The sequence below is a fragment of the Sparus aurata genome, chromosome 21 (genome assembly GCF_900880675.1).
Source record: "Sparus aurata chromosome 21, fSpaAur1.1, whole genome shotgun sequence".
NCBI classification, from domain to species: Eukaryota; Metazoa; Chordata; class Actinopteri; order Spariformes; family Sparidae; genus Sparus; species Sparus aurata.
In genome coordinates this window covers 24776464-24796094 of record NC_044207.1, presented here as the reverse complement: position 1 = coordinate 24796094, position 19631 = coordinate 24776464, and the positions used below count along the sequence as shown (strand labels likewise).

Here is a 19631-nt window from a genome sequence, read left to right as displayed (position 1 = left end):
GTTAAGATCCAGGTTTGTTCTTACTGGGTTGTGTCAATGTTTCCATGTGGTATCAAACAAAGTACTGAATACTTTTCAAGGTATTCGTATCAAAGATAGAAACGCCATCATCGTGACAATACTACACTGGATTCATGACAGAAAACATCCGTTCCTTGGCCCGAGGGACAAATACCACCTGTCACCTGTCTGATACGATCCCTACGACAGAGCATTCTGGTGATTCTTCTTAGTCATAGGCATTAGGAAACTGGCCGCGATTAAGAAAACCGTGATCTGAGCTCAATACGGGATGGACCGAAAAAGAAAAACAGGCTCCATTGCATAAAATCAAACTTGCACACAGCCAGAAGTTCACCTTTCAACATGGCAGCAACCCAAAGCACTCAGCCAAAACGAGTGGCTTCGGGACAAGACTCTGACTGACCCTCAGTGGCCCAGCCAAAGCCTGGAAATTGGAATGGAAAATCTGCAGAGAAACCTGAAGCTCGCAGTTCACAGACAGTCCACATACAATCTGGCCGAGCTTGAGAGGATCTTCGAGGAACGGCTGATGAAACCGTCCAAAACAAAAATGTGCAGAACTGGCAACCCAACAAGATTTAACTAACCAAGGCCAACTGCGAAGTCACGTATAAACATTTCGAAAAAAAGCACGCAAATTAGATGTTTCTCCGTGGTTATCCATTATTCTAACAGCATGTTTTTTGCTCTATCATTACGGGGTAAAAAATGTATAACACCACAAACTGTGGAAAAGGCGTGAACTCTGAAGCCCATCTGGGGGTCAGGATGTGTGGGAGAATCATAAGCAGCGGGATAAAAAGATCTAGGGTAGGAGAAGTTCAGGTTTGATGCAATCAACAGTAATAAATGCATGTTTATTTTATGAGAGGATAATAAGTGAGCCTGTGCACGCTGGGATAGTTTGTGCAGACGGCTTGTGTATACACTGCGCATATGAGCAGATGAAAAACATATTTGTTTCTCTTTAATGTGCACTTCGGGGTGAACGTGTGTGCCACGCGCTGCTGAAACTGTGTTTTCTACTCACACTGCGGGAATGTTGGCTACGGCTTTGAGGCTGGTGGGGTTACGGATCATCTTATCCAGGGTGCTGACGATGTCGGTGAAGCGGGGTCGTACGTTGCGGTCCTTCTGCCAGCAGTCCAGCATCAACTGGTGCAAGGCGCTGGGGCAGTCCATGGGCGGGGGTAGACGGTAGTCCTGCTCAATGGCATTTATCACCTGGGGGGAGGGGGGGGGGGGGGGGGGGGGGGGGGCACAAAATTCAGATGGTTGACATTCCTAATTATATACGTTTAATTCCTGTGGTAATTGCATTTCATTTCCCTCAGTTGAATTTTTTGGTCTTCTGACTGGCTGGCTGTCAATAACACACTTCATTAAAAAAACTAAATCCTAATTTGACTGAGTTTTCGGCGACTGATGACATTGAGCACATCCACTCTGCAATCCTGACACGCTCATCCCTGCCTCGACAACAGCCACCATCACCAGCCCCCCCCCCTGCGCGCGCACACACACACACACACACACACACACCCCCCACCCCCCACACCCAGACACACTCCCTCTGGTCACTCAAGAGACTGCGAGCATTCAGGCTGATGTGCCCTTCCTCTCCACTCTAGCCAATCACACGTCACTCCTGGAGGACAGAGCGAGGAAAGAGACGGAAGGGAGAGCAGAGGCAGTGTCACTGTTGAAAGAAGCCGCTGGGGAACGGGCAGATTGCATATAATTAACACTGTGAAGTGCAGCCACTTGACACATGCCTCTTAAAGGCTGCACAGGCTGTATCCTGGCCTTGTTAGAGAGAAGTTACGACAAAGAGTTTCAGGGTAGAAAGAGTTTGAGTCGAGTGTTTTGTAACAGTTGACTGAAGTTCACTGAGAACTTGAGGCAGATTCGGAGACTTAGGCAGAAGTGGAGTACCTATTATTATACGATCATCCTTCACACTCCTCCGGCTACATGGCTGCACTGAGTGCTCTTTTTTTTCTTTTTTTTTTTTACATTCCAAGTTTTGAAACTTTGTCGCTTTAAATGTCTATCGTCATATTTTATGATGTCATCACCCTAAAAAAAAAAAAAAAATCCTCTAACAAAATCAAGTGAATCATCAGATTAAATGGAGCGCTGAGTGCAAAGCAGATGCAGATATGCAACATGATCACGACTTAAAGGGCAACTCCACCAATTTTATTTCTGCACACGTGTAGTATAAAGCCTGTTGCGGCTGGTCGAGCATTGCACTGCTCATTATGGACAGCTGGAAAACAACGATCACATTTTAAATTCCATGCATTCTCTTTTTCAAAACCTGGCATCACCCAAGAGGGCAACTTAGCCGCTGAGTGACATCACTGGAGGCAATCTATCAGATCACATGCAGGTTTATTATCTACTATAATTGTGTCAAAGTCGAAATAGACTATTGTGGTTTCGTAAATCTTATTCATGGTGCTGTTAGACTGCTGCCAGATCAGCCCATTAACACCGGCTTGTGCCTCCCTTCGTGTGCTGCAAGCGAGGCAGTACACCTTTTCATAAAACAATAAAAAAATAAAATAAAATGCTCTTTTTGAAAAGGCTGAACACAGACAAATATGAATCCAAGAAACATATTTCATTAGATGATAACATCTCGTGAGTTTTAGAAAGTGATAACATCTATATTTTGTCTCTACGTTTTGACTTTTGGACTCTCTCTGGAGTTACTGGAGATGTTTGCGTCGCACAAGTCGGTAACAATCCCACACAGCCGCCACTGGAATCTACTTCTGCAAATATAATAATGCTTGTTATATTAACGGAGCCTAATCTATGTGCAACCGCGCAGGAATAACAGAATGAGAAGACATGGGGAAAAAAGTGTCGATGTTACGAATGAAGCTTCAAACTATTTGGTACGTACGTACAATATGCAGTGTATTATAAATAAAAGTTAACTTATTCCTAAATCTGCAGCTACAAACTTTGTAGAAAGTACAAAGACTTAAGATTTCCCAGATTGCTGCATTGCACCTTGATGGACCAAAGGCTCTCACCCACAACCATATATCAATACTGTCTGTAGATGTAATCTTTTCCTTAAAAAATGCATAGTTGCGAGATAAGGGTCTGGTGTGAAATCAAGTGTAAAAGATACTATCATTAAAAATTACAGGCTGCTCTGTTGGTTGCCAACTCCACCTCGGAGTCGAGTGCAACTCAGCAAAATCTTGACAAATGGTGCATATGGAGAAGTGGTTGTGCGCGCGTGTGTGTGTGTGTGTGTGTGTGTGTGTGTGTGTGTGTGTGTGTGTGTGTGTGTTTTAGGTGTGTATCTGTGTGTGGACCGAGCAGCCGGACATGCTGAGCGGTGCCAGTCCTCATCTCTGCGTTAGTCCCACCAGGCAGTGTTTGCTGCTGGCCCACTGAGGCAACATCTGCTGGGTTGGACGGTCCTCGTGGAGCGGGGTCCATAGAGGCCTGATGGTTGGCTAGTTGTCTCGCTAAAGGAGCTTAGGGAGAGAGACCTCATAGTGTGGGACTATATCCAATGGCTGTGTGTGTGTGTGTGTGTGTGTGTGTGTGTGTTTGTGTTGGTGCCTGTGTGTTTGTGCGTGCGTGGACCTTATCCAAACGGACATGGGGAACAAAGCAGAGCTCTCAGCAATCATTCATGGCTATCAAAAGCAGGCCAGGAAGGAAAGGGGATAGTGTGAGACTGTTTCCATAATAAGTCTGCTTTCAAAGTCAGAGTCAAGGACATCTCCAGTGATGGTGCTATGAGATGGGAGCTGATAAAAAAAAAATGTGATTTATTACAGCTTCCCGCTCTTATGAGTTATCCCTGATTGTGTATCTACGGGGTGAAAAGAGGGTATAAGCACATCTGTACTGAAATAGCCGTCGTGCTAATGAGGCAGCTCGCTCAGATTCGAACTTGTTTTTCAACTGCAGAGAAGTTGAGGAAAGTGCCGACACTCAACGTAAATGTTCCTTTTTGCGATCCGTCTTTAAGTTCCCATGAAAGGGGGCACTTGAACTCCTGCCGCCGGAAAAAAAAAGACACACTGCTTCCTGGGAGATCTTCAGTCGCGTGGGTAATTAAAAAGAAACACATTTTTTGACAATTTGAACCTTTCCGCCTGCACCTCACTCACTGGAGAAACTTTGAGCCGGCACAAAAATGGCAATTAAAAATATAAACCGGGGGTTTCTGGACATACAGATAACAGCCGCTAACACAAAAGTCACATCAAACAGCAGACCTGACAAGCTACTGATGACAATTCGTGATGGGAACAGTGGGCTGTTCGCTCCGATGAGATTGTCATTGTCACCTAGTTCGTGAACTACAATGCTTAAAAAAGTCGATTAAAACATGTTTGTTTAACATTTTTGTTGTGAAAAAGATCTCTCTCCATTAACAAACAAATCAATCTATGTAAAACTACAGAATTGATTCGTCTTTCACTGTTGACAGACACCAATTGTATCCAATGTATCAAATGTAGATATTCCAACGACGGTTTCCACTATTAAATAAAAACTAAAAATAAGTATGAAATTATGATACATGTGTAAATTATGGACGAGTATTAGGGCCAGGGGTGAGAAAAAAATAACGTTAGAAGTTTTTTTTATTTTCATTGTGCACGTCAAGAAAAAAGTCGAAATGTCGAGAACAACGTTGACAAGTCGACCTTTTGCGACACCAGACGGCGCACATGACTGCCTCAACAAAACGCCTTGCCTGCTTCAGAATCTGCTTCAGTAACAAAGGGATTATTTCTCTTTTAGTAGTGAAGTTGTCAGAAATAGGACTTGTGAAGAGACTGTGCAGAAAACTTTGTATGTTCCGAAGGAAAAACCACACAATCTCAACATTTCGACTTTTTTTCTTGAAGTGCATAATGAAAAAATAAAAACTTCCTCCTTCTTCAGTAGTATACTGTGAGAGTGAAAAATGTTAATGTGGAAATACATTTTTGCGGTCTTTCACAGTTACAGGATTTTCACGTTATATTACATTTGACATGTGAATTCACTGTCTGTTTTCCTACTTTCATTAAAATGTCTGTGTATTTAAAAATACAGGAAAAACATGATAAATTACTGATTTTTTTTGTAGTGTGCCCTGTCAAAATAAAACTCCCCTTCTCTCCATATTGGGGAGTCCTTTAATAGCTCACTGTCTCATGTCAACATCCTGTTTCAAAAGGAAATACATAACAATCACATCGTAATGACATCACAGGTCTTTTGATGCATAGAAAAAACTTACATCCTGGTTGGACATGTCCCAGTAAGGCCTCTCTCCAAATGACATCACCTCCCACATGACGATGCCGTAGCTCCACACGTCGCTCGCCGAGGTGAACTTCCTGTAGGCGATGGCCTCTGGTGCCGTCCACCTCACTGGGATCTTCCCACCCTAAAAGAGGGGGAGAGGGAGAAGGGGGAACAGTGTAAAACATCTGAGGTCCGAAACAGTTCATGGTTTGCTGGGTTTTATTCCAGCTGCGACGCCAACGCCGCCGCGCCTGCCATCGACAGTCCCTCTAACTCCTCATCCACCCGGCACATGACTCCTCCGGCAGCCAAAACACACACACACACATGATTCTGACACCGTCTCAGCGGTGGCTCCCGACGGTGTTCGCCCTTCACACATCGACCGACATCACATTTAGCGTCTCCTCTCCCACAGCCCTGTTTGGATAAAGGAAGATAGGGCCCGGGCTTCTGCTCGTACGCCGAGCGTGTCTGCCTGTAATTGGGCTACCTGGGCCTCAGGCATGCCACGCGCCCTGTTGACTGAAATTGACAGCTGCTTGTTTAAGATTCCAAACACACACCCTCACACACACACACACACACACGTACGAACGCAGCTGGGAACACATGCACAGGCGTGGATGATTTTTGCGTGCACAACGGCAACCCACGCACACAAACAGGCAGACGCACATTAAATCCCTGTTTGTGCCGCCGCTTCCGCAACACCTCCCCTTTATATCTGAGCCGAGCTCGCCACCGGTTTAATAATGCCAATTAGCCGAACCTGAGCGTTTGCAGATAAGCCGCCGTTGGAGACAAACCCAAACCGGGGGAGCAACCTACACAGACCACCCTGTTTTCCCTGCTCGCTTTTTCTCAGAGAGCGAGAGGGAAAGAGGAGTCGGAGAGAGAGAGAGAGAGAGAGAGAGAGAGAGAGGAGGGGGAGGAGGGAAAGGTGGAAGAGCCAAGGAGAGCGAGAGAAATGAGTGATACATAATGATACAGAAAACGGTTCTTCTGGGGAGTTTTTAACGCTGCAGGGCTGAAGTTTCGAAAACGCCGGCCAAGAATCATCGCGAGCGGGTCCCGAGTTCTCCCTGCGAGTGTGCGTCGGTTCACACTTACGTAGGTGTTGCAGGTCAGCGCTGTGTGGCGTTGCAGAGGTGGAGAGACGGAGTTCATTAATGAGCACCTCTTTAGGGTTTGACCTTTCGGCGGCTGCTGACCCTGAAAGGGGATTTTAACATCTGACCCAGAACCGCTGCAGGGACACACACACACACACACACACACCACAGGACGCAGAAGGCTCAGCTCTCACCGAAGCACACCGGCCAGACATGAAGCGGCCGGAGGAATTAGGCGGTGGTGCAGTGTGTGGTTGTGTGAGGGTGTGTGACGGACAGAGAAAATGAGAGAACAAGAAAGGGGCACGAAGAGGAAGAGATCAATAGACGAATAAAGGCTATCTAAGCCCCCGCGACTTCAATGCCTCCCTCATATCTCAGACTAGTTCATATCTGAATCGTTTCATCTAAAAACCTGGACCCCGGGACACTTCCTCCTGCCCTTTTCCTTTGTCTGAAGGCAAATGAAGCTACGCAGATACAAGCCAAATAACTTCGCCGGGGAAAAAAAAAAAAAAAAAAGAAGAAGCAAAAAGGCCAATCCCCTTCTTCCTCATCCGTCACTCTGTCAGGGGCGATGCTTCAAGTCAATTATTTTGTTTGGACGAGCGTACATAAGTTGAAAAACGGAGAAATAAACTCGGAGGAACACGGAGAAAATAGCTGCTCCAAGCGAAACGCCATCTATTACCGCCGCTCTTTATCATTACTCGCTGACTCCCTCCCTCGCTCTGTACATCTGGTCTCACGCCTGGGGACCCTGTTGGGATATGAGCTGAGTGTCGCTGGAATGGCCCCAGCAAAGACACGGGGCTTCACAAGACGCTCCCTCTGTGCCTCCAATGAGACAGACTTTAGTAATAACATTTCCAAGGCGGGTGAGTCAGAGGCGGCTATGCAAACCCTTCGTAATTACTGCTGTGGGCCAGTGATAGCTCTGCCAAAATCCCGCTTTAATAACATGAAGTGCTGAACAGCTCATGCATACACAGAAGAAGGCAGAAACATAATAAAAAGCATCAGATTTTTTTTTTTTTGTTAATACTACAGGGTGATGGGTTGGGGGGGGGGGGGTAGTGGGAGTTATGATGGGAATTAAGACGGACCTAATGTCAACACAAAAGCACGAGTGCTTTGCGAGGTCTTGGAGCACTGGGGAGAACTCTCTGGATGTGCTACACTGTGCCGGCTAGTGAAAAAGGAACAAGCCGTTTTTTTGTGTTTGCCTCGAAGTGAAATATCGCCCCTGACACCGAATTCACACACTCCAGTCTGCGCCATTATCCCGGACATTTAACTGTGTAGATGAGCCGGGCCGTTGCGCGGCCGCTGCGGCTTCGGGACTTCCGGGGGCCTTGAGAGGAGCAATCTGTAATGATAGCAAGTGATACTCCGCAAAAAAAAAAAACTTCCCCCGATAATAAATGAAGCGGGTGACACAGGCTCCGGCGCCTGATTTTGCAGAGATATTTGGAAGGGCCTACTTTCTGGTTGATAAATGTTGGCACTAAGAAGAGGAAGCGAGCGGTCGTGAGGGTGTGAAAACCTGAAATAAACACGGAGATACGTTACAATATGCTGTCAGAAACTTTCCTCATTTTCCAACACATGATTTATATGTCTGCATTTGAAGTCAGGCATCATGCACCTGGACGACAGTGTTGGAGAAGGTTACTTTTGAGGTAAGTTTTAAATGACTTCTTACCTTATAAAGATGTATAAGTCATGTTACTATTTTAAAGGTCTTGTATGTAAGATTTAGAGGCAGACATGGAATATGGTATTCATAATGAAATGTTCATTAACTGAAACTAAACTGGGTTCATGTTATCTTAGAATCAACCTGTAATATCTACAGGGAGGAGCAGGTTCCTCTTCCATGGACGCGGCCATGTCGCACCTACATGTTTACTACTGTAGCCCAGAACGGACAACTTTCATAGACATACATAGACGAGGCACAAACGCTGACACACACTTGTTTCTGACTATTTTGCGGCTAATAAAAAGGTATTCTGTCTGGTTGCGGTCAAACTCATGTGAGTAACATGAGGCGAAGTTTGCTTTACGTGCCAACACAGATTAGCTTAGCTTAGAGCTAGCTTAATCTTAGTTAGATTTAGCTAGCTCGGTAGATTCCAACTGGATGGGCTTGTTTAAAAAACTCGGCTCACTCCAGCTCCATCCACGCTCCACCTCTTTTCGCCCAGGACAGTTCCGCCCACTTCAGAAACCTGTGTGTGATGTCAGGCTGACTTTGTCCAGTATTATTTACAGTCACTGGTTGCAATCTGCCACTAGATGCCAACAAATCTAACGTATCACATTCGATTACTTTTTGATGACTTTCCTTAAAAAAAAAAAAATAATCAAAAACAAGGTTAAAAATTTGAGTGTATGTCGCTCAATACATAGAGCCTGTCGAGCCATATCCAGCTCCTTGTGAGCCGCCCCGCTCAGAAATTGTTAGAAAAGAGAAGGAAAAAAGATGCAAGGCAATAACAATGAATGTTAAATTCTACATATAAGCTTTAATTAATATACAGTATCATGATGTAATAACTAATTATTATAACATCTTGATGAGTGAGTGTAATTCAACTGCATATTTTGTTCTCAGTAACTGCAAAAGATTAAACATTTTTTGTGATTAAGTCATATGTAAGTAGTTTGGGCACCACAGTGGCTCAGTTGGCTGAACGTGAGCTGCAGCGACTCAGGGTTCTGTTCAAACCCACGGTCCTTTGCTGCAGATCAACCCCCCTCCTCTCTCTCTCTCGCACCCTGTTTCACGTCGCATGTCCCACCCAATTAAGCCATTGAAAGGCAAATAAAATCATAATATATATATATATATTTTATTTTTTTTACAACGGGTCAGTTGTAAGCAGCACTGACATCTGTGTGCACTATTCCTGACCAGAACACCTCTGGCAGACACTGGAGCACGCTGCCGCCCCCCCCCCCCCCGACCTCAACGAGATTACAGGACGTGACTGGTTACACCTGGTCGTGACAGGCCTGTGACAGGCTGTGACCAGTTGTGACAGCTAACAACAGGTCTGGAGTACAATTACAACAGAGATGTGTCGGGACTGTCAGGGAATCGCGGGTGAGACGAGTGTGTTCCTGTGACAGCCAGGTCTGGAAGATGAGGGATAAACATGTGGCCGCCATGTAATGTGTGTTCTTACTGGTGTCTGTTATGGTCTCTTGACCCAGTAATATGTGTGTGTGTGTGTGTGTGTGTGTGTGTGTGCAGACACTGATAGTGAAGATATGAAACACCTGTCATGTCTTTGCAGTGGCTTGAGTTATGCACCACCAGTGTGCCAGATATCTTCATGTGGACTGTCACGGACACGCTGCTGCAGAAATAAAGCAATATCTGGAGCAAATATAGCTGTCACAGTGCAATAACATGCAGCAACGTCCCAGATAAACTAACCGTAATTGAAAAAAAAAAAGAAAGAAAGAAGAAGGAGCCCGGGGTTTGGTCTTGTTTTTACTCGACAGAAGCTATCGAGAGATTCCAAATAAACTTTCTCCTTCATCTGGAAGACAAATATGTAGATCTCCCCCCCTTTCCAGCTTCTCCATTCCTTTATTCCTCCAACTCCAGTAATCCGTTTCCAAACAATGCACACTCAAATGGACTTGAAATGCACATTTACTTAGGGCTGGGAAGAGTGCTCCATCAACATCCTGTTAATGAAATCTTGAGAGCAACGATCTGCCCTGGATGCCTGCCCGAATAGAATGAAGAGAGAGGGAGTGAGAGGGAAGGAGGGAGGAAGAGTGACACGGAGGGATGGGAAAAAAACATAGAACAAGGAAAAGAAAAAGAAAAAGGACGGGAGGGAGGGAGGGGTCGGTGACAGAGTTGTTGGTTTCTCAGACGCCCATGGGAATGTCTGGTGGAGGGAAAGGCGCGGGTCTTTCGCCGTATATACAACGCAGTCATGAAAAACTCGAGGAAAGCATTCGTCAAAGTTGTGTTTTGTGTTCCAACAATCCCAAACAGTCTCGCATGAGGCTGGGAACCATTTAAGTTTTTTTTTTTTTTTTAAGGTTTGATTAACAAATGAATTCTAAATATTTCTCTATACTGCATGGGAAGATTACACAGAGGAATGAAAAATACACCCAGAATAGCCCGCCATAATTACTTTGACATGTTATCCAGATTAAAATACCTATCCTTAATGTTTGCCGGGGAACGTTCCGACTGCTGCATTTTGATCATGTTTCAAAAGTAATTGCTGCCAGGAACTGAAAAAAATCAGTCAGGTTTCAGCATAAATTACAGCACAATACTTCAAGTAAGAAACTGATATTGTGTTATTTTAGTGATATATTTCATTTGTCTTAGAAATAAGGCCCAACTACAGCCCAGTAATCTAATAATCCATAAGGTAATAAAGCTAGAGGAAACAACATACGTTTTTTTGTTAGCTTCAGTTATTGCTTGATCTTGTTTGACTGATTTCCAGAGGTTCCTGTAGTTTAATTAGCTAGCTAGCATCAACCGATAAAACCCGCTAGCGACAGTCGCGGTCTCAGCAAAATTGATGGTCGACCATCTAGAAATTAGCCGTCTGCGTTTGTCCGTCTCTGCCTGAATCCGAGTGTCGATTCTTAAAAAAAAATGACTAAGCTACTGTAAGAGCTTGTTTTTTCTTTTACCCAATTACACTTGAGAGAATGGGACTCTTAAATATGGTATTCTGCCTGATGCCGGTTCTTGTCGTCACGCATTGGGAGTCTTGTTGCTTGTGACGGAGATTACTTTTTTCTTTTGTGATTGTCAACAACACGAATGTAGACTTTTATTATTATTTCAATCCAAACCATGATAGCCACCTAAACCTCACCGAGTAGTTACGCTGCCTGAACCTAACCGAACTGCAACTGAAAACTGAGAACATTCCTTGAAACACCTGAAAACAATACCTCATTCACATTTACATATTTTGTTTTTTTTTTTTGTCATGGTGAAATGTGGCAAATGGAAAGCCGTGCATTTTGTGCAACACTACATAGAAGTGAAAGGTAAAACCCACATGCAGGACACAGACACTGGACGCCCACATAACAGCCGTGTGCGAGATCCATTTATCCAGGAAGATTTCCTCTGCAGAGTCTTTCTTTATACAGTATCGCCCTGACTTCCTAAAGGCTTTCCGGCAGAACATTTCTCACTCAACCACGAGGCAGACTATCACTTTCATTGCACAAAGATGTGAGGTCGAATACGCATTACTGAAGCGCGGGCTGAGAAGGTGACAGAGGGTTCGCCGAAAAATGTTGCATGCTGTAAAACCGTTCCCCTCTGGGTAAATGACCAACTGAGAGAATGGTGATTTTACTGTGACATTGAATACAGTGGTCTGTTTGCCACATTTCACCATAAACAAAAATACAACATTTATTTTGCGGCGATCAAGTACCACGTTTGCACAGATCACACATTTTCAGACACAAATACAAAACAAGTTTGGCTTGATGAAGACGATTTAGCGCAGGACACGACAGCTCCGTTGTTGTCAGCGACGGGTGAGAAACATAATCGTGCAGAGGGAATTTTGTTTCCACCGAAATCAATTAGACGACCACATATTTTACTGTTATAGCCATAGCTTTGGGCAAACATTAACGTTTAACAGCTTGTTGGCGTTGCCGACGGAATGACTTCATCGCCATCTTGATGCTTAAAAATAACACGCAGGCGTCATAGTAATCACACAGGCCTTGTTACGCCAGTCACTGGATTATTTGGATCAATCTGGTGCGGCTCCTTCGGACTGGCTAGGCTGTCAAACTTTCTCCGGCTGAAAGCATAGTTACAGGCTCTAAATGGCTTCACAGCTGGTGGCCCACAATGCCACGGTGTGGTGCAATGGAGACTTCACCGTGTGGATTTGTTTTTGTGCGACTTTTTTTTGTATCTTTCTTTATTTCATTTGGATAATAAACATCAAGACCCACCTATGGTGATTATATTTATGATTCTACACTGTGTTATATAAGTGTAAAGCATTCTCTGTGTCTTTTTTATTATTTACTCCAGTAATTATCTGCCTTCCCCAGCATCGTACCCAACTGCGTTCCCTCAAACAGGACTTTTTTTTAGTCCCTCTGGGAAACATCACCGAGACACCTCAACAAATTAAACCAAGCAAGTAGTGTCTCATCGCACTGTGTGTACTATTTCATGTTAATTTTAGACAGCGACCTTGGCTCATGAGTCTTTCAGGGGGGATGCGGAAAGAAGGCAATTACATCGACAGGAAGTCGTATCAAACTGGAGCCAAACCTAAATAGGTCTGATATTTCCTTTAATGCTGAGTGTGGTATTGGTCCTCGCGTTGTTAAAGCTACTGGGAATGCAGTTATGAAGGCCCAACTTTAATGAGAAAAAAAACAATGCTCCTGTCAGCGCTTTTATTTTGACGATTTAAAAAAATAAAAGCAGAAGTTTTCTTATCTGGAAGTTTCCTGCTCTGGTTAACCAAGAAATTAAATGTCCCTTTTTGTGACACTGCAGTCTGCGGCATTGTGTTTCTTAGAGACGCGGCCTCACAACGGAGACGATACCTCTCTTCACTGATTTAGCTGTACACAAACCGCTTCATTGTGAATCCCGCTCAGATGCAAATGCGGTCCAACAGCCACAGATGGCGAATCAATGCCCACCTTATACTGACTCTGGCAAACTTGACAGAAGGTATAAATCAAGGTGGAGTGCTCTGGATGGTTGCTCCCTCTTTGATGCAGGGACCAGGTATGGATTAAGTTACCTTCCTTTCTTGTTTTTCAAAAAAAACCTATACCTCCTCCATATTCATGTTCATTTCCATTCCTGGATATTTTCTGCTGCTACATTCACCCGGAGACTGAGCAAATTAAACTCTGCAGTCTGAATAAAATTAGCCTGGAAACATCTTAATTAGTTTTCAAATACAAAAACCAGGAGATAAAAAATAAACCGGGGCCGACGCGTAGGATGTTTAGGATTTCCACTGCAATTACGAGTGAGCGTGACTGGGGTTCAACGTGCAGGGGCAATGCGGGACACCAAGGTGGGAAGCCAGATGGGGATCATGTTTGGTCAGTGCAGTGGTGACTCATACATGAGGGGTGGGGTGGGGGTGGGGGAGTGGAAGGAACTGTGCAGGAGTGTGTGAACCTCTCTACAGGCTCTGAATGTAAGTACCCTGCAGGTGTACATGCTGTCCTAAGCTAAAAAGACGGGAGCTGGAAAGGGTGAGGGAATTGCGAAAAATGCCAACATTACACTGGGGAATAAAGGGTTCTGAAGTTCATACCGTGATATGATGTGATCCAGATCCAATTGTCAGCCCATGCATTAGAATATATCAGCCCTAGACTTTCTTTTTCTCCACAATATCATGTCACAGCTGCAAACGGCTGTACCGTATAACCGGCGAGAGTCGGAGAGAAAAAAAAGAAATCTGAATTTGTGTTTTTCCAACTACAAAACACAAGAGCAGACATTTGTTTTGTGCCTTCAGTGATATGTGCGTACACAGGTTTGCATTTGAACATCAAAACTAGCCTCCATCAAACCCCGGCTTGTGACTGACTGCCGTGTATCATCACAGAGAATAAGTGCATCACATCTTCCCGTTACCTATGCCGAGGAACAGAAAGAAAAGGAGCTCTTTCTTTTAAAATCCTTCAGTATAACAAAAGGGTGAAGCACATGTCCGTTATTGACAATACTGTAGTGTGAAAATGCCATGTGGTGTAGTGTGAACCAGACAGCGGACGTGCGATCCGTATTTACAGCTGGTCTTTTTAAAAATGCAAGCGCTGTTAGCAGCTCGGTGGAAACAACTGTTGTATTGTTCAAACGCTTTTTAACCCACATTCAGTCAAATGTATCCTCTCCTTATGGAATATCAACAAATAGCCCATTCTATTCATTACCAGTCCGTGCCTTTTGTGACTTCGTGCAGATTAAGATATACAATTGAGATTTTTGGGTGTGGTCTGAGATGATTTTGTCATCGTAGTAACCGCGAGGCAGCAACAAAGGGTTTGCTGGTTGATACACAGCGACATTACAGGTTCAAAGGTGCAACTTGTAAGAATTATATTTCCAAAAATTCAAAAGTTAATCAGCATTACCAACAGAATGTAAAGAAATAACTATTATTACTTGACGTCGAAGACAAATATGTATTCGTGTGGAAGAGATATCTATTGAAGCTAACATGCTAACTCACTAGCCCCAGGCCTGACAACCTTTTTCTCCCATTGGGCCAAAGCTCCTGTGTGGCTCGCTGCACTGCTATTGAGCTAACAAGCTAACAGCAACAGCAACAAAAAGAATACAGTTAGCAAGATATGTGCCCCTATATGTCGAGGGTTTGAAATCAGTTCTTATGTATGTTGATGAAGGTTCTCAATCATCCAGTTCATGTTAAATCTAGGTGCTGTATCACAGGCAACTGGACTTCAAGAGATGACGTCTTCAATAAAGTGAAACAAGTCCAGTTGCCTAAGATGCAGCACCTAGATTCTTACATAGTGCACCTTTACCAACTATTTATTTACCTAATGTCTGGTAAATACTGTATTTTACTGCATACAAAAGTGATGTGTCAGAAACGAAATCTACAAGTCGGTCCTCTCGCTTGCTTTTGGCCTGCTCCGTATGGACATGTTCCCATTTCTCTTCTTGTTTACTCAGAGACGCTGTCCCTTTAACTTTAGGCAGAGCATAAATATTTCACCAGAAGTTGAATAGACAAGCCAAAAAAAAGTGCATGGGCCTGAAGCCAGAAAAAGAGAGAGGGGGGGGGGGGAGTGGGTGAAAGGATGCAAATAGAAAACAGACAAATGACAGAAACAGCAGCGCCGGTCCACATAGTGTGAGCACCGGAGCGGAGCTGAGAGAATGTCACTCAGGTCACAGGGATTTGACGGATGAGCTTTGTTACCGGCTCTGTGTGACCTCGCCTTTCAACCCCTCTCAGCCTCAATGACACAGACAAACACACACGCGCGCAGACAAACATACACACAGAGGAAAGCACCTGGGGGACATATATGTGCATGCCCGTTCAGTCACGGTATACAGTGCACGTCGCATGACACGCGAGGCAATGACAGCCTTTCCACATCATCAGCTGAGGCACACGCAGAAATTTGTGAACCATACCTGCCCTCCTCTCGATGGCCCCGTGGGCGTGAACCCACGATGGGAAGGGTACCATCGCTTGTCTGAGCCGTTATGCACTTGACATGCCAGAATTTGGAAACCTATCCACGCCCAATCGACCACTGGTTCGCTTATCGTAGCTACAAACAGCGCATTAAAACCCCAAGTGACCGCGGGGCGAGGTCACCCGTGGGCACAAAACACGCGGCGAAACATCACATGACACATCGCCGCTGCAAACATCATCACTTCTCACCCCTGCACTGCCGTTCTGATGCACCTTTTGTGCTGCTCTGGGAAAAAGCCTTGAGATGAAAAAAGGAGCGGACAGCAGGAGAATATAAGAATGGCTGCGTGGATGGATGCTCAGATGGTCGGAGTAGTGAATGAAGACTAATTTGAAAGTCTTCCGGGTTCCCCGGGTGTACAAAAAATCAATCCTCTCCACTCCAAGATATGAGTCACCGACATCTCACCTGCACTTCATAACTGATAATGTGGCTGCTCATTTCTTGAGCCACGCAGCCATGTTTGCAATCGCAAGAACAAACCAACGCAAGCGCAACAAAACGCCACCGGAGCAATGTAACACACAGCCCCTACAGTATTTGAATGTAATTAGCACACATCACCTTAGCAAAACCAGCGGAGTCCCGGCATTGTCCTGTGAGCCTAATTAATCACGACTTTGGTGAGCAGCCAACAGAGAGGGGAGGACAGCCCCCTTCTGTCTGAAACCTCCACAACATTGCTCTGGAGTGAACCCACATCCAGGGTTAACGCAATTACCAGCATGTCCTCCCAACCATACATCCAGCATCACACCACAGGCACTGTAATTGGTGTGCCTAGAATTGCGGGGAAAAATTAGAAAAGCAGTAGAGGAAAAGAGGTGATTAATTTGCCGGAGGAGGAGGAGGAGGTCGATGGCGATGTAAATCACCGCACGTCAGCGCAATTTAATTTCCCTGATTCCCTCGGCCTTGTCTGCCACGCCAGCCTTGCTCGCTGATTGGTTGGCGTCAGGTCACAGCTGAAGAAGTCATGCAGTGAAGGACACCATAGCATGGCTTAATTACAGTATAGGACCCTGTGTGGGACCTCCGCTTCTCCCCACGCTTGTTTGCATGCCTCCCTGAATACAGGGGATGAGGGATCAAGAGGACAGGTGACGCGCGAGTCTGGCAACATCAGCGAAGTCTTAATGAACACATGTTAGCTGGTCACATTTAGTTCCACGTAACAGGAATACTGATGGACTCGGCCTCTCTGCACCCGCTGGGATGTGAATAAAAAGAACCGCCGTCTCGCTTCGCAGGGAACAAAAATAGTTACGGAACCAACGATTTCATCTGGATGCTTATGATAAAAAAAAGGCAGCAGTCGGTATGAAAGTGAAGCGCAGCCGGAGCTTTGATGTGCTCGGCATTAAATCTCTATCAGCAGCAAACACACCATCAAAAAAAGAAAAAAAAAAAGAAGTGTGCTGCCATCAAAACAGCTCCCCAGGTTCAAACTTCAAACCTCACCTGCTCTATTGACTCTCCAGTTAATGCCCTCAAGGAGACTTTGTTTGCATTAAACAACATCAAAATGCCGACCGCAATCTATAATCCAATCCCCACCTTTTACACCCTGTTTATTAGCAAGCTCAGCGGCACACACAACAGAGGTGCTGCTCCTCTTTGTTGCTACATAAGACCCATTCAGCAAGGTTTAGCCACGAGGGTCAAGCATACAAAGCGAGCTATTCCTGGGGAGCAATTAGCTCTCGGGCCACACCGACGTGAGGTCATAGCTCCTTCGGCCTGATTGACACTTCCTGTCCACACCTGGGCTTCCTGTTAGCCTCCCCCCCGGGATAACAATGTTAACCTCCCCCCGGGATAACAATGCATGTTGTGCATGTTTATCCTTTCATATAAGACAAAAGAATGATTCTGACAAAGAGCACCTCGTCTTCAGGATGGAATAAAATAAGAAATAAAGTAACATTGTGTGTTTTGTATTATTGTTTTGTTTCTTTCGCCCTATATTTAGATGAAAACAAATTATTTTGAGAGCTTTTCTTTTCATACCTGCGCAGCACTGACTCACAGGCCCATTTGACTGCATGCTTTTGATCTCAAGTTCTGCATGTGTTGAAATACCTCTGAAACTAATCCTAAAATAGCCCCTTTCATGGCATAATATATTCATATTTATTCAAAAATATATACAGTGCTACCACAATGCTGTACATTCACAGTGTATACGATGAATCGTTTGCAGGAAGAGCCCCCAAGGCGGGTTTATGAAACGAGGGAAAAGCTCTTCTCCCAGGTAAGACTGGCAGAATAGGTGGTGCAGGGTCACTGGAGGCTCGTGACCCAAAACGAGAGGAGGACAGGTAAAACGCAAGACATGGCTCACTGGCTCGCAAAATAAAAGGCTACGGCGAAAAAGATGTGTGGATATCCTTAGTATATTTATACTGTGAGTTAAGAATAAAAAAAAAAAAAAAAAAAAATGCCTTTAGGTTAAATAAAATGGAGCAATTCTCTATATCATGTATTGGCGGTTCCTGCTTGCAGAAGACCTCACACGCTACAAAATGCAGGCAGCGACTCTCATGATACATTGGCAGTAAACAAGCTAATTTACACCAAACTCTCAAAGCAGAGTCAATGAGGTGATACTAGACACATGCACATGAACCCGCACACACACACCCACCCACACACACACACACACACGCATGCATGTCTGTGCACATCAGTGCTCATGTGCTCATGCACGCAGACACTCACAAAGTCAGGCATGCCGGGAGTCCTAATGACCTGCGCGTGTGTTTGCGAGGGTGTAAGAGTGTGTTTTGAATTAGGAAGAGGAGAGGCAGAAGATGAACTAACGATGGCTGCTAATAATTACAGATCTGTAGTGTGGAGGAGTTAATGAGGAGCCAAAGCCTCCCATGATGCCCCAGTAATAATGAATGAGGAGTGAGGGGGGGGGGAGAGAGAGAGAGAGAGAGCGAGAGAGAGCGAGGGGGTGGAAGCTGTCAGTTTGAGAGGCCGCAATGCCCTTTGGTTTCTCTGCACTCTGGGCATGTCAACGAGAGAGGAGCCTTCCCAGAGGAGGCTTGTCTCCACACTAATGAAGATGTGACAGACCTCCGGTCCGTGACTTGCAGAGTATAGGGGAGAGGACGGAGGAGGAGGATGAGGAAGACGAGAGAGGCAGCTCATATAATGCGAGAGGCACTGGAGAGGTGAAAGGTTTGAAAGACCTTCAAAGAGAATGAGGTGGTGTCTGATAGAAGCACAACTGATTACACCGATAGGCTGCGGGAATGCTGGGACGTGGATAAAAAGTCGACAAAACGCTTTAAAAAGCTACATCACATAGGGTTTGAAAGAAAAATGTCACCCTTCGCGACATCATGAAAAATTAACTTCACAAGTACTCACTAGGGAGCTGGTGTAGCTGGGATCAGAGGTGTCATCCTGGAGGTAGCGTGACAAGCCAAAGTCAGACACTTTGCACACCAAGTTGCTGTTGACCAGGATGTTTCGTGCAGCCAGGTCCCGATGGACGTAGTTCATTTCAGAGAGATATTTCATCCCAGCAGAGATCCCACGCATCATCCCCACCAACTGGATCACTGTGAACTGACCATCATTTTGCTGGAGGACAGAGAGAAACACATTTCAAAAGGGTTTATTGAGTTATTATTATCATCTTTGCCTTGATTGACAAAAATAAGAACAGCTGGAGGGTAAACATTTCAGAAAAAAATGCCAAAAGATTTATTGACTAAAAATTCCAGGGTTGACAGGTTGAGAATTTTTATTACCTCCTGTTGGAATCTCTCCATCAGTAGATGTCTAAATAAATTACATATCTGTGTTATCTTCTGATGTATTATACAGACCGCATGTAGCCTGGTCAACAAAGCTCAGACATTAGTGACCTGAATGCTTGAAGTTTATAATACAGACGCTGATAAAACTAAATTTAGAGAGCGGATGTCAATGTGC

At 44.8% G+C, this 19631-nt stretch overlaps 1 protein-coding gene across 2 annotated transcripts in view; it reads right to left on the bottom strand.

Moving 5' to 3' along the window:
- The window catches only part of ephb1 (EPH receptor B1), a 175502-nt gene that overhangs the window by 7205 nt on the left and 148666 nt on the right, over window positions 1-19631 (bottom strand). For both annotated transcript variants that reach the window (XM_030402437.1, XM_030402439.1), the window contains exons 12-14: window positions 19062-19277; window positions 5300-5449; window positions 1055-1248 (exon numbers count right to left, since the gene is read on the bottom strand). In XM_030402437.1, coding sequence (XP_030258297.1) covers window positions 1055-1248; window positions 5300-5449; window positions 19062-19277 — 560 coding nt within the window. The remainder of the gene's footprint in view (window positions 1-1054; window positions 1249-5299; window positions 5450-19061; window positions 19278-19631) is intronic.